The sequence below is a fragment of the Pholis gunnellus genome, assembly GCF_910591455.1.
Source record: "Pholis gunnellus genome assembly, chromosome: 15".
Lineage (NCBI taxonomy): Eukaryota > Metazoa > Chordata > Actinopteri > Perciformes > Pholidae > Pholis > Pholis gunnellus.
Window position 1 is genome coordinate 13,547,674 of NC_136542.1, and position 15,897 is coordinate 13,563,570.

The 15,897-nt window shown below is 42.9% G+C and overlaps 2 protein-coding genes across 2 annotated transcripts; one reads left to right on the plus strand and one right to left on the minus strand.

Moving 5' to 3' along the window:
• The first annotated feature begins 238 nt into the window (after positions 1 to 238).
• LOC306707731 (fibrinogen-like protein 1-like protein) lies at positions 239 to 2,947 on the plus strand. Its single transcript, XM_079175314.1, has 3 exons — positions 239 to 451; positions 553 to 708; positions 1,323 to 2,947. The coding sequence occupies exons 2-3, from the start codon at positions 564 to 566 to the stop codon at positions 2,012 to 2,014; spliced, it is 837 nt and encodes a 278-aa protein (XP_079031440.1). The 5' UTR covers positions 239 to 451; positions 553 to 563; the 3' UTR covers positions 2,015 to 2,947.
• Positions 2,948 to 3,494: 547 nt separating this feature from the next.
• Positions 3,495 to 5,084, minus strand: chrm5a (cholinergic receptor, muscarinic 5a; the record flags this gene model as incomplete). The annotated part of the gene is made up of 1 exon (XM_079175359.1): positions 3,495 to 5,084. Exon 1 carries the CDS (start codon positions 5,073 to 5,075, stop codon positions 3,495 to 3,497), a length of 1,581 nt encoding a protein of 526 aa, XP_079031485.1. The 5' UTR covers positions 5,076 to 5,084.
• Between the last annotated feature and the right edge of the window lie 10,813 nt (positions 5,085 to 15,897).

Here is a 15,897-nt window from a genome sequence, read left to right on the forward strand (position 1 = left end):
ATCCAACACTGGCCTTCACCTCATATTAAAGTGCGGTTAAATATACTCCTAGATCACCAGCAACACATTTCAGTTTAACCCCTACAATTCAGTCTCATCTGGACTTTAGCCTCATTTTGTCTTGACGTGATTTAGGTAAGTCACAGATATGGGTTTACAAAGCTCCATTTACATGAGGGTTTATCTCACTTGACACAGATAAGTGGCTGGTTGGTGTCTGTTATTGAGATGTGAACCTGAGGCTGAAGTCCAGATGTGACTGGCCAGGAGAAGGCTGTGTGAAAGGACCTGCAATTCAGTGTACTCTCAGCAGTAGACAGCCCTGTTTGCATTCTGGTGCTTTTCATTCAGTAAGTGTATAGACAGCTACAGTCGGAGCCTGGGAGAGGACTTGGGTACAGAGAACTACATATCTGTACACTGCAGCCTCATACAGGGGTCTTCACTGAAGGTAACACTTTCTTATGTGCAGTTTTTTTGTGTTGTTTATTATGTTCACTGAATTCAGCATTGTATCATGAACTAAACACTGTTGTTGTCTTGATGACAAAGGAAAGTGAAGGATGAAGTGCGTGATATGCTGGCTGCTGGCAGCGGCCCTGCTGCTGCTCAGTGTGACTGGAGTTGACCTGGAGCATCTCCAAGCTGAGAACCTGAATCTCCTTCCCCCAGATGAGCACAACTTGGTCCTGAACCGTGGGATGAGAGGTATGTATAAGTGTGACTTTCACTTTCATTTTTACTTTTCTTTTTGCTGGCTTTGCTTGTTTGATCTCAATACTCTGTTTGCCCATAACTTGTGCAGAATCCTCGAAAACTCGAGCTGGCAATAGTGGTTCAGTGTGTAAAACAATCCTGTGATTGCTTTTACATTTTGCATTACCTTTATCTCAGATTATCAGTGTGGATTCTCCTGTGGGTCAAATTCCAGCCCGTAGACCAAAACTGCTCAGTAACTCATTAATGATATGTGTGACGGTTCGTCCCGTGAGGTGATTAGTGTATCTTAGTAACACAGTTTGTCAGACAAGCAGCCGTAATAGTTTCGCAATTGATCAAGGTTTAACATGTTTACCTGGGAGACATTGAGAAATAGTGTTGGTGCGCTGTTGCCATCAATGTAATGACTAATTCCTGGCATTGCTGTTTACCACAAGGACACTACCACTGTGAGCGCCAACGTTTGATGTTCTAAAATTGTACACAGTTTGGTAACAAATCAATAGTTGGACGTTTGGTTATTCGTTTTCTTGCAGAGAGTGTAGAGAAATCTGGACATATTTCCTCTACAGTTCTGCCTGATATGTTTATTTACCCAACAGCGCTACCCAGGGACTGCCATGAAATGCTGATGACGTCTTCGGGCCAGGCCCTTGACGGTGTGTACCTGATCAAACCAGGTGACTCCCCCATCGTGGCCTACTGTGCCATGCAGGAGGGAGGCTGGACCGTGGTGCAGCATATCACCGTCAACAGCAGCGTGAATTTCGATCGTACCTGGGTTGAATACAAAGATGGCTTTGGGGCCGTGACCGGTGATCACTGGCTCGGGAACGAATACCTTCATCAACTCACCCGTGGCCCTGGGCGCTTTAAGCTGGGAGTAAAACTAGTGGACCGAGACGCCGTCACAAAGACGGGGGAGTATGATCCGTTCTTGGTGGAGGATGAGTCGTCAGCATACAGGCTGAGGCTGGGGTTGTTCCAGGGCACAGCTGTAGATGCTCTGACCCTGGACACAGAGAACTACCTGCACGACAACCAGAGATTCACCACTAAAGACAGAGACAATGACAACTACTTCCAAAATTGTGCCAAGCTGGAGTTTCAGGGGGTGCCGGGAGGAGGTTGGTGGTACGACGCCTGTGCTGGTGCCAACCTCAATCGCAGGAATGTCATCTACTGGCAGAAGGACTGCAACAAGGAGCGACTGTGCAAGTACGCATGGATGATGGTTAAACCTACGGACACAGTTAAACTGATTCAAAGTGAAAACTGCAAGGATGAGCTATAAGGACTCAGGATTTGTGACACTGGGTTTGGCTGACGGCCAAAAGTTTGGTTTTCTTTGCAACAAACACCACAGAAAGCTGCATCACTCAATTTCTCTGGACATTCAATTCACCACATTTTATTCAGAAATGCAAGGACATGATCACAAAATACTGAGAACAAGAAAAAGAATCACAAACTTGGAACACAGTATAAAAATGCTGTAGGGTTTTAGCTCTAGCTTTGTCTCCATCGATCACCATGTTAATACATGAAGCAAAGCCACTCATTATTCCCCAAATTGCAAGTGCAGATTTCTTTATTATCACAGTTACAAAAAAAAAAGTGTTTCATGACATTATAGCTTATGACGCATGTAAAATAGGTCCCATCCAATGCTGACACAAAAGAACATTTCACAAACAGCATTTTAATTGTCACAGTACATTACACGTTTGCCAGAAATACAATGAAGATATGATGGCATATTGATTTAACTACAGATAGTCAGAGAAAAAAAATACTGTATTACAATGCTCATGGAAAAGAAAAATATCCTGAGGATGAAAACTAATAAACTTATTATAAACAAGGTGTACTCTTGAATCCTCCACAATGTTTGTAAACACTGACATTGTTTAGGAAGTTTGTCATGTAGTTTGAGTAAAATAAGTCTTTTATTTTGTAAGGGTCGTGGGCTGGACCAGAAGCGTTCAGTAATATTTGTAATTTAAGTTATGGAATCATTACTCAATATTTTCCACAGACATTTTGCAAGACAGAAAATGCAGAAGATGAAATGTGAAAACAACGAAGCTGAAGCTATATTCCCTCATCTGACAAATTGCAATGGCACGTGTGAAAAGGCTTTGATTATCATCAAGTTACAATCTTGACTTAGCGAACAGGTTCTGACATCAGGACGACATGTATTAGCCCTTTAAAATAAAATAGAAATTCCCAAATGTGCATCCTCAATACAAACACAATACCTACAGAATAAAACTGCATGTGTTATGACATTTTAGGTGTAAGAGCATCGGTTCAGGGGAGGATACCGGCATTTCTTAAAACTAATATATGGTCTAAATTATAAGATTGGAGCAATTTTATTATGGTCAAGATATCAAACTGTGCATGTTGATACGAATACAGTACAATATAGAATATTCTGCATTAGAGCGTCCATTTGAGGGGAAAATACTGGTATTTTTAATATTTTAGAATCTATTTACAGTGTCGCTGAATACATTTTATTTTTGTTTATTTTTGTATTATTATGGACAATTTTATAATGTTTTTCCATTTCCAATGTTGGAGCAGTAATTAACATATACTGTGGCAGACCTACTGATTACTGAGCAACTTAAATTATAGATTGAACCAGCTCCTGGATATAATATTCTTACCTTTAATACTGTGTAGAATTCAAGTTCATAAAGCCAAGATTATTAGCACAAACATATAATTTACAGCCATACGCCCTTAAAAAAAATAACAGTTCATGTTAGTTTGGAGCTAACTACAGGGTTTTGTCCATACCAGTATAGCTTCTCCTCAATCCTCTTCTTCTTCCACTGGCAAAGTAAAAGCATACGGAAGGTCTTTTGGAAAGTCTTGTTACAAAGGGCGTAGCACATGGGATTGACGGTGCTGTTGACGTAGCACAGCCAGTAGCCCAGATGCCAGAGTGAGAGGGGAATGCAGTCTGAGCAGAAGGTCGAAATTAGCACCATGATGTTGTAAGGCGTCCATGTTAGGATGAACGCCAGCAAGATGGCGCTGAGAGTCTGAGCTGCCTTCCTCTCCTTGATCAGCACCATCCTCTTCCTCTTGGTGATCTGGTTCTTCAGAGTGGCGTCTATGGGCTTAGACGTCGAGGAGGTGGACGGGACACTCATGGACTCGGCAGAGGAGAACGTCGACGTCGCCATTTTGGTGTCTCCGTTTTTGCTGTGGTGCTCTACGTGAGCGTCTTTGGCCACAGGCTTGAACTTGTAGGACACACACTTGCTGCTCTTCTGGGAGTTGCTTTTGGGTGGCGACTGGAAGAAGCTATCCTCTTCGTAGCTGCTGAGCTGCTCGCTCTCACTGCCCACTCCACCCTTGATGGTCTCACAAGCCTGGTTCCTGAAGGAGGGCTGGAAGCCCCCTGGAGACACAGGCCTGTCCTCATCCTCGGACGAGGCATAACTGTTGAAGGTGGTCAGCTGACCAGCTTTGGACCACTCGTCGTTGGTGGCTGCTGCTGATTTGGCCGCATTGCTTCTGCTGGAGGAGGACCAAGAGGCTTGATTCCTGTCATGTGAAGCCGACCTCAATTTACAGCTAAAACAGGATCTGATAATGGTCTTCTGAGGCTGCGGGACACCAGGGTCAGTGGGATAGCTAATCCCCTGCAGCTCCGCCAGATCTTTGGTTCTCTTCTCTGTCTCCTTGTAGATTCGACAGTATAGGATGGTCATGACTGATACGGGGATATAAAAGGCAGCAATGGCTGTCCCAAAGGTTATCACAGGCTCAGAGAAAAACTGGATCTGGCATTGCCTCTCAGGGACTGTCCGTTTCCCTACAAAGTATTGCCAGCAGAGAATAGGTGGGGCCCACAGAATAAGCGACACCAGCCAGGCCAAACCGATCATGATCCCAGCTCGTTTGGGAGTCCGCTTGGCCCTGTAGGTCAGAGGCCTGGTGATGGAAAAATATCTGTCAAAACTGATCACCAACAGGTTCATGACCGAGGCGTTACTGGCGACATAGTCAAGCGCCAACCACAGGTCACAGGCCAGGTTCCCTAAGGCCCAGTAGCCCATCAATATATACGAGGTATACAGATTCATGGAGAAGACACCTATGATGAGGTCAGCGGCTGCCAGACTCAGCAGGTAGTAATTATTCACCGTCTTCAGCTGGCTGTTGACCTTGAAGGAGAGCATCACCAGAACATTCCCCACAATGGTGATGAGGCTGACTATGGCCGACACGGTCGCAATGGTGATCACCTCCCACAGACTGTGGGTGAACAGGTGGATATCCATTGAGCTGGTATTTACAGTGGAGTTCAGGACACCATCTCCCTCCATGGTCTCCTTGTGTTTATTAAAATCCAGCCATGAAAAGAGTGTTTGGATTTGTCATTTTCAGAAAGACCTCCTGGTGAGAAAAGAAGCAAAATGTTATTCCTTATCCCTTGAAAATAAAGTTAGTTTATTTGTAGCCACTAGATGAGATCTAGATGAAAAAAGCCATTAAGCTGTTGTACATCATGCAGCTCACACAATTAAATCAAGTTCATGCAAGTACACGCATATGGCCTGTTTTAGGCAATCTCTGCAAACATCTGTGGCACATTTCAAAAATCCAGGTCATTACATAATTTTATTCCCTGCTCTTAATCTTTGCTTTTATCTTACTAGAGCATAAACTCAATTTATAGCTTACTAAGATGGCCATTTCTTGATGAAAATATGGCAGATAATTGTGATTTATTTTAAAACAAAAAAATCCTCCAACAAACAAATGATGGTTGTGATTGCATTTATTTTTTGGGTTTACTTGTCTTTCCATTCTCTATACAAACTAATCACTGCAAAGAATCATTAGGAGATGGAGCCCTTCCCAGCATGAAATCAATGTATATTGAATAGTCAATCAACAGAAAGAACAAATACACCCCTCATTATTATTTCAATCAGTCAAATGTGTGAACATAATTTCCTCTGAAATACTGTAAAAAGAAATAAAGACAAGAAATGCGACTTGGATTTAAGTGTGAAAACCAACCTGGGTGCACTCTAATGGAGTCAATACTGTGCATTCAACCATGAAGATGCTGTCTGTGCCCAACTTTGAGGTTAGTGAAACATACAAATCTGCCTACATGTCAAACTCACTGCCAGCTAATTCGTCAGCCATGCAACAAATTCCTATTTCTGCAGAGTATACTCTACTATACTATTTTTTAGAGTTATGACACTAAAATAATCAAAAATGCAAATATTTTTATTTGTGGAGAGCCTGTGCAATTCCCTCACCCTGCAATATACTTCCTTCTCTGCAGCGCTATACTCTTTAGAAATAGAAACATGTTCTTTTACTGTGGCAGTTGCCCATGTGTGGTCATTTCCCTCTTTAAAACATTGCTTGAACACCTAAATGTCAGGAGTCTTTTTGTCTCCAAAGCCAAACAAGCTTATGTCCAACTAAGTACATACAGTCATATTGTCTGGTCTTGTCTTAATAAGGTTTAGACTTACTAGTCACCAACTAATCAACACACAACGTGTCTACACTATCAAAGAGGTATGTCCAGCACCCACAGGCAACTACACACCCTGCACCAGTAGAGAGCAGCAAACACCCTCCACATATGGAAACTCACAGCACAAATGTTTCCCTGCACTCTCAGGCTAGAGAGGTGGTGTGCATGCACATTTCATCACAGGCTGCTGGACGCACCAATCGATAGTGGCTGACGGGCTACCCATGCCAACCTGGACATGTGTTCGGAGCAAACCCAGGGGAAATGTCTATTGTTTGACGTCTTGCCTTTCATGACCTCCAAAATACATGACGGTGCCATGTGGTCTTGCACTTGCCTTGAGAGCTTTTATCAAATGTATTGAAGCAGCATTAAATCCCCTGGGTTTGAGTACATTTGTGTATGTGAATGATTATATTCTGTGGAGAAAACACAGAATTGTGTCCATTTCGACTATACAGGGTTTGAGCATCAGGCCAGTCTCTGATCCACACTATCCGTTGAGACAAGTTCTCACTCCCTCACTCCTCCCTTAGGAAATACATGGGCATCACGCCATTGGTTTTCCGCCATATCTTTTTCTCTGCTTAGGTTTAGGGTATTTCCGTGCCATGTTACAGCCCAGCATCCGTGACCTTCCAAGCCCTTGTCATCTCAAGAATCAGTACTTTCTATTGAAAATGACCGGTACAACAGCAGTGGTCTAAACCACCGCCAGCGAGGCAGAGACCATTTAATGCTCTCAGTGTGGAGCAACAGTGAAGTTTGGGGAATATCATCTCTACAGAAAGAACCCTCCATGTGGTTTGTGGGAATTGAACCTCCTGGCCATCAGCCAGAGCTGGCAAATGTGTGTCTGTGCGCTGGCACACATACGGACAGAGAAACAGCTTTACACGCCCTCATCCTGCAGTTTCTCGTTGCATTGGGAATTATTCTTTTTTTAATCCTTTATCTATGTTTCTCGACTTTTGTAGTACTTGCTTTTTTAATTGTCTCTTACTATGTTTATTGTCATGCACCTATACACCAAAGTAATTTTCTTTGAATGTGAAGACCAATTGGAAATAAACCGGATTCTTAATTCTTCTGCTCCATTCTTCTAGTGTCTCGTGTACTAAGAAGATCTCCCCTAACAGCTCTCCCTAATGCTGAGCTCCTCCTAAAATGTATCGCAATTTAACCCAGAATGCAATGCTTTGGACGAAGTCCCTACCCGGTAATTGAGAAATAATTTCCTCACTCATTGGCATTCGTTTGACAGTGCCAGGTTAGCAGGAGTGCCAGCAGCAGCCTGAAGCCCACACAAATAACATTCCAGTCACTGAGGGGGTCCTCCTGCAGGACTTGGATTTTCCCTTATCTTGTTGTAGAATGGCATTTAACATCACATCACTCAAGTTTAGTGCAGGAAATGTCTACAGAATTCTCTGCTACGAACAAACCTCATAATGAGGTCTTATTGGCACATTGGTTTCTAACTTTTTCTTACCGATTAGCTCGCACAACAACATGGTAAAGAATTACTGCGGCTAAACATAACAACCTTAGCAGTATTGTTGTGACCACGTTAGCGCTGTCGTAAGCATGTAGCTTGAACATCGAGAACAGCCTCACAGACCCGCTAGTCCTATTAACAATGTGATAAAGTTCTGCAGGAATGAATCCCAAAACCCAGAAATCAATTAGTGTTTTAACGCTTCTGTTTCCCTCGTCTCAAAGTCAATGAGTTGTTCAATGGGTTTTGGGGTTAGATGCCCGAGATAAGGTCTGTGGTTAAAACAAGCTTTTAATGTTTTTTTCTACAGTATAAATTGTAAAATTGTAGATAAAGCTTTTATGTCGTAAAAAGGGGGGTTGGTGAGACTACAAAACATAATCACGCAACTAGTCAGCCTTGACAGCCTCCTTGTGTATACTTGCGCTCATGCGACTGTGGTTTAGTTCATTTCTGGCGTAACGTTAGCTTTTAACTTCTGCCGCATGACCACTTCCAAAATATAAACTTGTGTTTCCCACAGAGTTTCTGAAGTAATCCAAAATCCAATGGAAAAACCCCATTAGCTTTCTGTTGAGTGAACCAGTGAGACGCTAACGTCCTGAGTTGGCCTATAAAAATATGTCATCCCCGTAGCACTCTATTCCTATTTTGTAGAGATCTATGACTCATTTTATACCGTAGGGACCCAAGTCAGTGTAGCAGGAATTGAACCAAAATACACCAGCTGGCATAAAAAGAGTGTAGTTTTTTTTCTTTTTCAGAACAAAAAGTAAATAGGCTGAACCATCAGTGATTATGTTTGATGGCACAACAAATAATTAATTAGTGATGACAGGCATGTGTATTTGATAAACGAGGACTGTTGTGTTGCTAAGCCTACACACACACACACACACACACACACCCACACACACACACACATATTTGAATAGACTTCAACAGGTAGAGCAAGTCAAGCTTGCTAATAGCTTCTAAATCGAAGCAGGAAGCATCTTAATGGTACACTCAGAGCTCAGAGTGTGGGGTAAACATGGACTCCGCATCGCTATAAATAGTGAATATGGTCTGTCGTGGCCTCTTTACGAACTTTGTATGGATGCAGTTCGGTATCAAAAGGCAGGAGAGAGAGCTTCGTGATGCTGTCTGGGCAAAAAGGCTGTTATTGAAAACAAAGGCAATGCTGCAGAATATCTGGTAGCATACCGCCTGCATTGTGACTTGGTTATGAGAATGAAGAAATGATTCCCATTAGCATAAATCAGTGCCAAATACAGTAGATGTCTTGCTCTCACTCTTGCCAAGAAAACAAAATCCTCCTCATTACAGATACATCCTAAGAGTATTAGACTACCTATTACAATATTGTGAGAGCTATCCATAAGTAATGGTCATTGATTCAGAGATTAACAGAGCCTGTAGGCTGTGGGTGAGGACAGAAAACCAAAAAAATCTGCCCTGGGCCTCCATACTGAGTACAGAGGCGGACATGTTGAGGGGTGGCTTCCTGCAGGTCCTCTGGCACCTGGCCATGAGTGCTCCTGTGCAGTTGCTCCACACACTGGCCCCCACCAGGCCTCCCAGTCATGCGTAACCTTTTTCTATCTACACTCTGCTTTGGTTGCAGCACAGCAGAAACACGAAAGCAATGTGTGTGTGTGTGTGTGTGTGTGTGTGTGTGTGTGTGTGTGTGTGTGTGTGTGTGTGTGTGAGTGTCAGTGGCTTTTGTGGAAGAAAGGGAAGAAGAAAGGGAAAGAAGATGAGAGAAACCAATAGAAGAAGAAGGAGAGAGCAAAAGAGAGGCAAGTCAAAGCAAAGGAGGCAAAGGACACCAAGTGTGTCTGCGTGGCGAGTATGTATGATATGCAAATCAGCCCTGAGCTTTTTGGCACAATAGTTTGTGCATCTTGTAGTCAGCCCACTGACCCATGGTTAAGATTCCTGCATATGTGGTGTCCTGGATAAGGACATAAGAAATGCTTGAATTATTCTGTGTCGGGCACTGAAGGAGAATGAAAGAGATTATAAATGTTCAATGCAAGATCTGGCTCCTACACATGCAATCTGAATTATTTATCAGTGGGCCAGTGTTTACGGCAAATAAAAGAATGCACTTTTCTGCCTTTTGTTTATTCAACGGCCAAATGTTTTTCCCTCTGTTAGTTTAAAACAAGAAAAAAAAAACATGATTTAGGCTACATCTCTGCTCTGAAGAGAAATGATGGTCATTAAATTAATATTATGATCTGCGTATGGACGCCCCAGTGGTTTTGGCAGGTACTTAAGGGAATAAAACGCAAATGCTTAATGTATCATGGAGATCTTTTTTATGAGCGACAACAACATTTCATTAATGCCCCATCATTTGGATAATGATCTGGCAATAAACTCATTTGAGTTATTGTATGAAGGCATTTCTAAATATCAGTGTCTGTCGCTGTTTGAGCCTCTCGGTTGATGATAGTTCCCAACTCGTAACACACCTAATTTTTTCTAAGCTGATGATAGATTTTTCTGCAAGAAACAACGGTGATAGTTTGAATTACCTCCATGCTGTTCAATTATTCATTTGGTGGAAGTTTGGCACCTTGAGGGTACACGCATGTACATTAAGCTTCTATCTCAGATTGTTGATATACTTAATCTAGCTCACTATATGCAAAATTAGAGCAAATGATTTGATGCCGTAGTTTATCCCGTCTGGACAACTCCCAAACTACCATTGACAATTTCACAAAAAATGAAATTTGAGGTGAAATTGCTGCACAAAAACAGTCAAGTCTAGGGGTCTACAATCTAGTCACAATTTCCCCTAACCCACCAAACCATTGCTTCTTTTATGGTGACTACTTTAAGCACATTTGTTGCAGCACCTCCTAAGATCTGTGGGGACTGGATGGACTCGTTAAAATCACGCTTCACCGCTTAATCCTTTCGTGTTTTTGTCATTTCCACTTAATCAAAGAGAGAAAGGGGAAAGGCGGCGAGAGCCTTGTGATTTAGCTTTTGAAGAAAACGTTGATTGATTTTTTTTTTGGGGTGGAAAGAAATTTAAAAAAGCATTTTCAAAAACAGGAATTAAAAATGTTAGATGTACGCAGTAGAAATGAGGATACCGTTGTCAGATATCTCAAAGACAAGTGTAAAGATAGAAGAAGACGGGTGACAGAAAATAGGGTTGTGCCTTTAAATTGGGTGCACTACTGAGACATAGAAATATGATGAAGATGGATGTGTGTATGAAATAGATATGCTGCTATGTGAAGAGGCAAGATATTTACCGACTTATAGCCAATAGAAACACATATTTCCTCAAGGTATTCATAAATATAGGCTTTAAAACAGATATGTGACTAAGAAACTACATATACAATCTAACATACGGCACTTTTCTGTACACCAAGTCTTCCAGAAGAAGGGAAGCACTGCTTTCCAGCAGCACATCCTCCGTTGCTTTCATTACGGTAAAAGGCTTCATTAAAAATACATGCAGAGACCTCTCAGACATGCACTTGTGCACACATGACGCTGCGTCCGCTTAAAACCAGGTCATGCCTTTGTGCATTCATCAAAAAGTGCATATGCAATCACTCGTGATTCTCTGGAGGCTGTGAAACAAGTCACTGATGTAAAGAGGAAGGATAAAAAGATGAACATACTCACAGTTAACTTCCATCGGATCTCACAGTCTCCTGTTTAAGGGCACACTGTGTCTCCTGAGAGAGCAAAGTTCATGGTTAATTCCTTTGTTTTGCCTGGGAAGCCTTCGGGTCAAGTGTGGCGCTGAGGAGCAGGTTCACAACACAGTTGGAGAGAGGATTGAGGTGGATGGGAAAATCCTGCTCGCTTAACCCCTCGCATGCCAGAGGGGTCCGAGGGAAAAGTGTGAGTGCCGAGGCAGAGGTGAAAGAGGACGAAGAGCAGGATGAGGGTGTACGCCGGGAGGCTTCGGTCATCCCTGCTCAAGAGGCGCAGAGTGCAGCATCACGTTCCCCCTCGGCCATCCAACACGGCCACCGTGCGCCCAGATGAGAAAAGTATTCTCAAGTTGCAGAGCATCCTTCCTCAGTCATTCATCAATTAGTACAATCGGCTCAGGGGCCGAAAGAAAGAGGACAGGAGAGAACTTTTCCTCCCAGTGTGAGCTGAGCCGGATGAGCTGCTTCTCAGCCAAGTCGAAGCAGAATGTCACTAAGAGGCTGCATGACGCCTGAGCCAAGTCACTGCTGCTGCCACTCTGCTGCTGCTGCTGCTGCTGCTGCTGCTGCTGCTGCTGCTGCATCTACTCTGGCTGACAGACACCGACGTAGCTGACTTTAGCTGGCTGGGAGGAGAAATTCCCACAGGGCTGAATGGTTCATCATGTTTCGGGACAGTGAGCATGCAGCTCAGACCACAGAGGAAGGAGGGGTGGGTGGGGGGGAGGTGGCTGGGTGACTTCTAGGGGTCTGTTTTGGAAGGTGTGGTGGGGGCAGGAGGGAGTATGTGTGGAGGTGGTGAGAGGGTGGTGTTCAGTCAGAGCAGTGAAGCCAAGACTTGCTTTTGTGTGGTTCTACCACACGGAGCATTAATTACATCCAATGGCATGTCTTTTGTGTGTGTTTTACAGAAAAGCAAGAAGAGACTGTGTTTGAACAGCATTGTGGCTATCAGCAAACTCATCTGCAGAGCATAAAACGCCACTGCTGCCTTTGTGCTCTCAAGGGAGAGCGCTGACATGGCTGGGCGAGATAAGCAGACGACTGAAGTGACAGATGTTTTTCATTGGGACCTTTGCATGTGTGTGTTGGTGTGTGTGCGTGCACGTGTGCATACAGCATGCATGTCACTGTGCTGATTGGGGAATTATTCGCTTGGCATTCTGCGACTGACCTGGATTGATAAAAAGTATTAATCCAGATGATGGTTGCTGATCCGTTCCATGAGCTCCCATCAAATCACCAGAGAGATACAATAATAGTAATAAATCCAGTCGCTCCCAATGCATTACTTTGAACTGTAGAATATACTGGAGGTATTTTCCCTCATTGTATTTGTGGCACTTGCTCGTATTCACAAGGTCACAAGAGAAAATGATAGCTCTTGATCCACTACTCAATAATTGCAGAGAATTATCAAGTTTGCTAAATTTCTAAGCTCTGGATATACAGTAAGGCTGATATATTGTACAGTCTAATAATAACGTGGTTCCAAACACGGTCATGAGATGATTAATTCAATAAGAAAACACATTGTTTATATTTTTCTCTAATTTGTGCTTATTTTCTTGTGGATCACTGGATCGTGTCAACTTCACTTTGAAGGGTCACACGCCAAAAAGGTTGGGAACCGCCATTGAATTAAAATGTATTTGCTTGCAAACTATCCGGATTACAATAAGTAAATGAAATAGTAAGTAAAATGCATTTTTATAGCACCATTTGGGATTAAACGTCACAAAGTGCTTCACAATAAACGACATAGAATGAATGAAGAAACACAAAGAACGGAGATAGCGGTTGGTAGCAACGAGAATAAGAAAGTCCCATGTGTTGTCACACAGACTGAAGAGCTGCAGGGGAAGCTGGTTAGTGGACTATAGATAGACGACACTCCCTACAATACTTCATATTGACATTTGTCATCATGCAGCTGTCACTCTGAAATGATTTTGCGACTAGGTCAGAGCTACATGTCAGTGACATGATGGATGCGTTTCATGAAAATCCTGCCACAGAGCACCGTGCATCTCCACTCGCCCCTCCACACTGGCTGACAGTCTAATCTAAAGCCCTTTCCAGGCATCCGGCCAAAGGACAGACACCTGGCTCATCATTACCGTTAAATCGCTGACCGACACAAAGTTTACAGCATAGTCATGTGTTTTATGTGATACAGCCCCACATTAACACTCACACAAAAGCGCAGGTGCGGACACCGACGCGCTATTGCCTTACAAGCTCATTCAGATTGAATAAATTCTCAGGATCTGTCTTATTGATTAAATCACAAAAGTCTATTTGAAAGAATGTCAGGCTTAATGCGTTATTAACTTTCTCGTTAAAAACTGATAATAAAACCAGTAAGTCACATGAAGCACCCGACCATTGACGCTGAAGTCAAAAAAATAATGGTTTTCCAATACCACAAACCTAAAAGTGCTTTTCTTCCAGATATCTTTTTGATTTGGATCATCCTCACCTCATCCTCTCTGGAAAAACAATATTCACAAGGCTTCTAATGGTAAAGCTGATCATTAGAAGTAGGGGCATCATTCAGGCATCCTCCTCTCTGCTCATCTGCATCCTGAAGGCATCGGCTTGCTTTTTCCACAGGTCACTGTCGGATCGCTGCATGCCTGTGAGAGAGACAAGATGGGGAAGGACATCAACACAGCCAGAGATGGATTGCATCTGTCCACAATCCACAGGGGCTTGTTTATCTCCTGACCCAATTGTGCACCCACATGATGGCAAAAAAACACGGTGCAATTCGGCTCTCATATTTTTACTCTGAAAGTGCTTGTGCTTGGCGTGAAGGTCTGTTCCTGATGAAACTTGGCGAATGAGCTTCATTTAATCTAATACTACCCCTCTACTTTTCTTGATTTGTTATTTGCCAAATTAGAGAGCAGCTTTTTTTTTAATCACCATAAACAATAAAGATCCAGCTGAATAACCAGAAACAATCAATAGCTCACTTTGGAGCCTCCTTTAATCTATTTGATCCCCGGCATGCGGGTCTCTCCACACTGGCTGAAAGAATTGGCTCTTCTGATGTCCTCCTCTCAAGGCTTTGATGTGCAACAAATGTTTATCTGCGGTCTTGCCTGCCTATTCCTTTTTTTTCCTTCTGTCTCCCTCTGGCCCCAAGCAACAACTCCTTTTTGACATAACGATTTGCCAATACCTCGCTCTGTTTCAGTGGATTTATTAGTCCCCCTACTGTGGCGCTCGCTTTTATCCCCGAGTATAAAATATTTGTTTCTGAGATGATAAGATACACATGTTCCTGTTTCCAGCTATTTGCTGCACACATACGCCTTTTGATGATTGTGTGACTTTTAAGCAAGTTATCTAATATTTGATCAAAGCTATGCTTAGGGTCATGAATGCATAAGTGCTTACCAAAATTAGAATCCAGAAGCAGTATCCATGTCAGTAAATGAGCGAGCCACCTGCTTTGTATACCCACTCTATGTACCAATCAGCTGTGGCTGGGTGGCACATGAGCTCTTCCGCTCTACAATGCAACTTTAATGTTGCCTCGACAGAGGAGATTAGGTGATAGGCAACTTTGATTGAGCTGCAGTTGGGGACTTGTGGTTTGCACTCCTTTGAGGACATCCAACACCGACTCCTCGGACACTCCTGCGTCAACAACGATGACCTTGTCTGGACGAGACCCAAGCTAACCTGTGCACGTGTGAGCGTGCATGCACTTGTGTAAGTGTGTGTGTTGGGAAAGGAACAAGCTGTCACGATTCAGGAAAAACAGGATTGGACCCAAACGCAGGTGCAGAGATTCGGAAGAAGCCGGTAGAGCTCAATTCATTTATTTAACAGAATAACTTATAGCTGGTAGTCTGAAAAAGAGGCAGCTAACAGAAGATAATTGAAATACCTAGAACGCTAAACACTGAAAAAAAATGAAACAGACGGAGCGAGGCTGGACCATAGAAACAAGCCACTGAAACAGGGAAACACACAGACTAAAATACACAAGGAACTAATTAACAAATGAAACTCAGGTGTGGTGGGAAAAAAGCAGCTCGGTAAAGACTGATGCAGGAAGTAAACCTGACACATTAACTTTCAAAACAAAAGAGGAAACAGACATAAGCTGTCCTTCTGAAAGCCATTGTGCTAAAGCTTTTGATCACAGCCCATGAAAGTGTTAAATACTCCAATCATCATTATCATCATCATCATCATCATCATCAGATGATGATCATCACAGTTAAGGAGCCACACTTTCAACCAGAAAAACAAACTGAACTGACCTTCGCAAAGCCCCACTGCTACTCTGTCAGAGCTACTATAAAGGCAACACTGTCACTAACTGTAATGTATAGTCATTATAATATACTGTTTTTGTAATAAAAATGTATGGAAATAGACGTTTGTCTGATTTTACTGTAATTTGTGGGCTAAAATCTTGATATCTG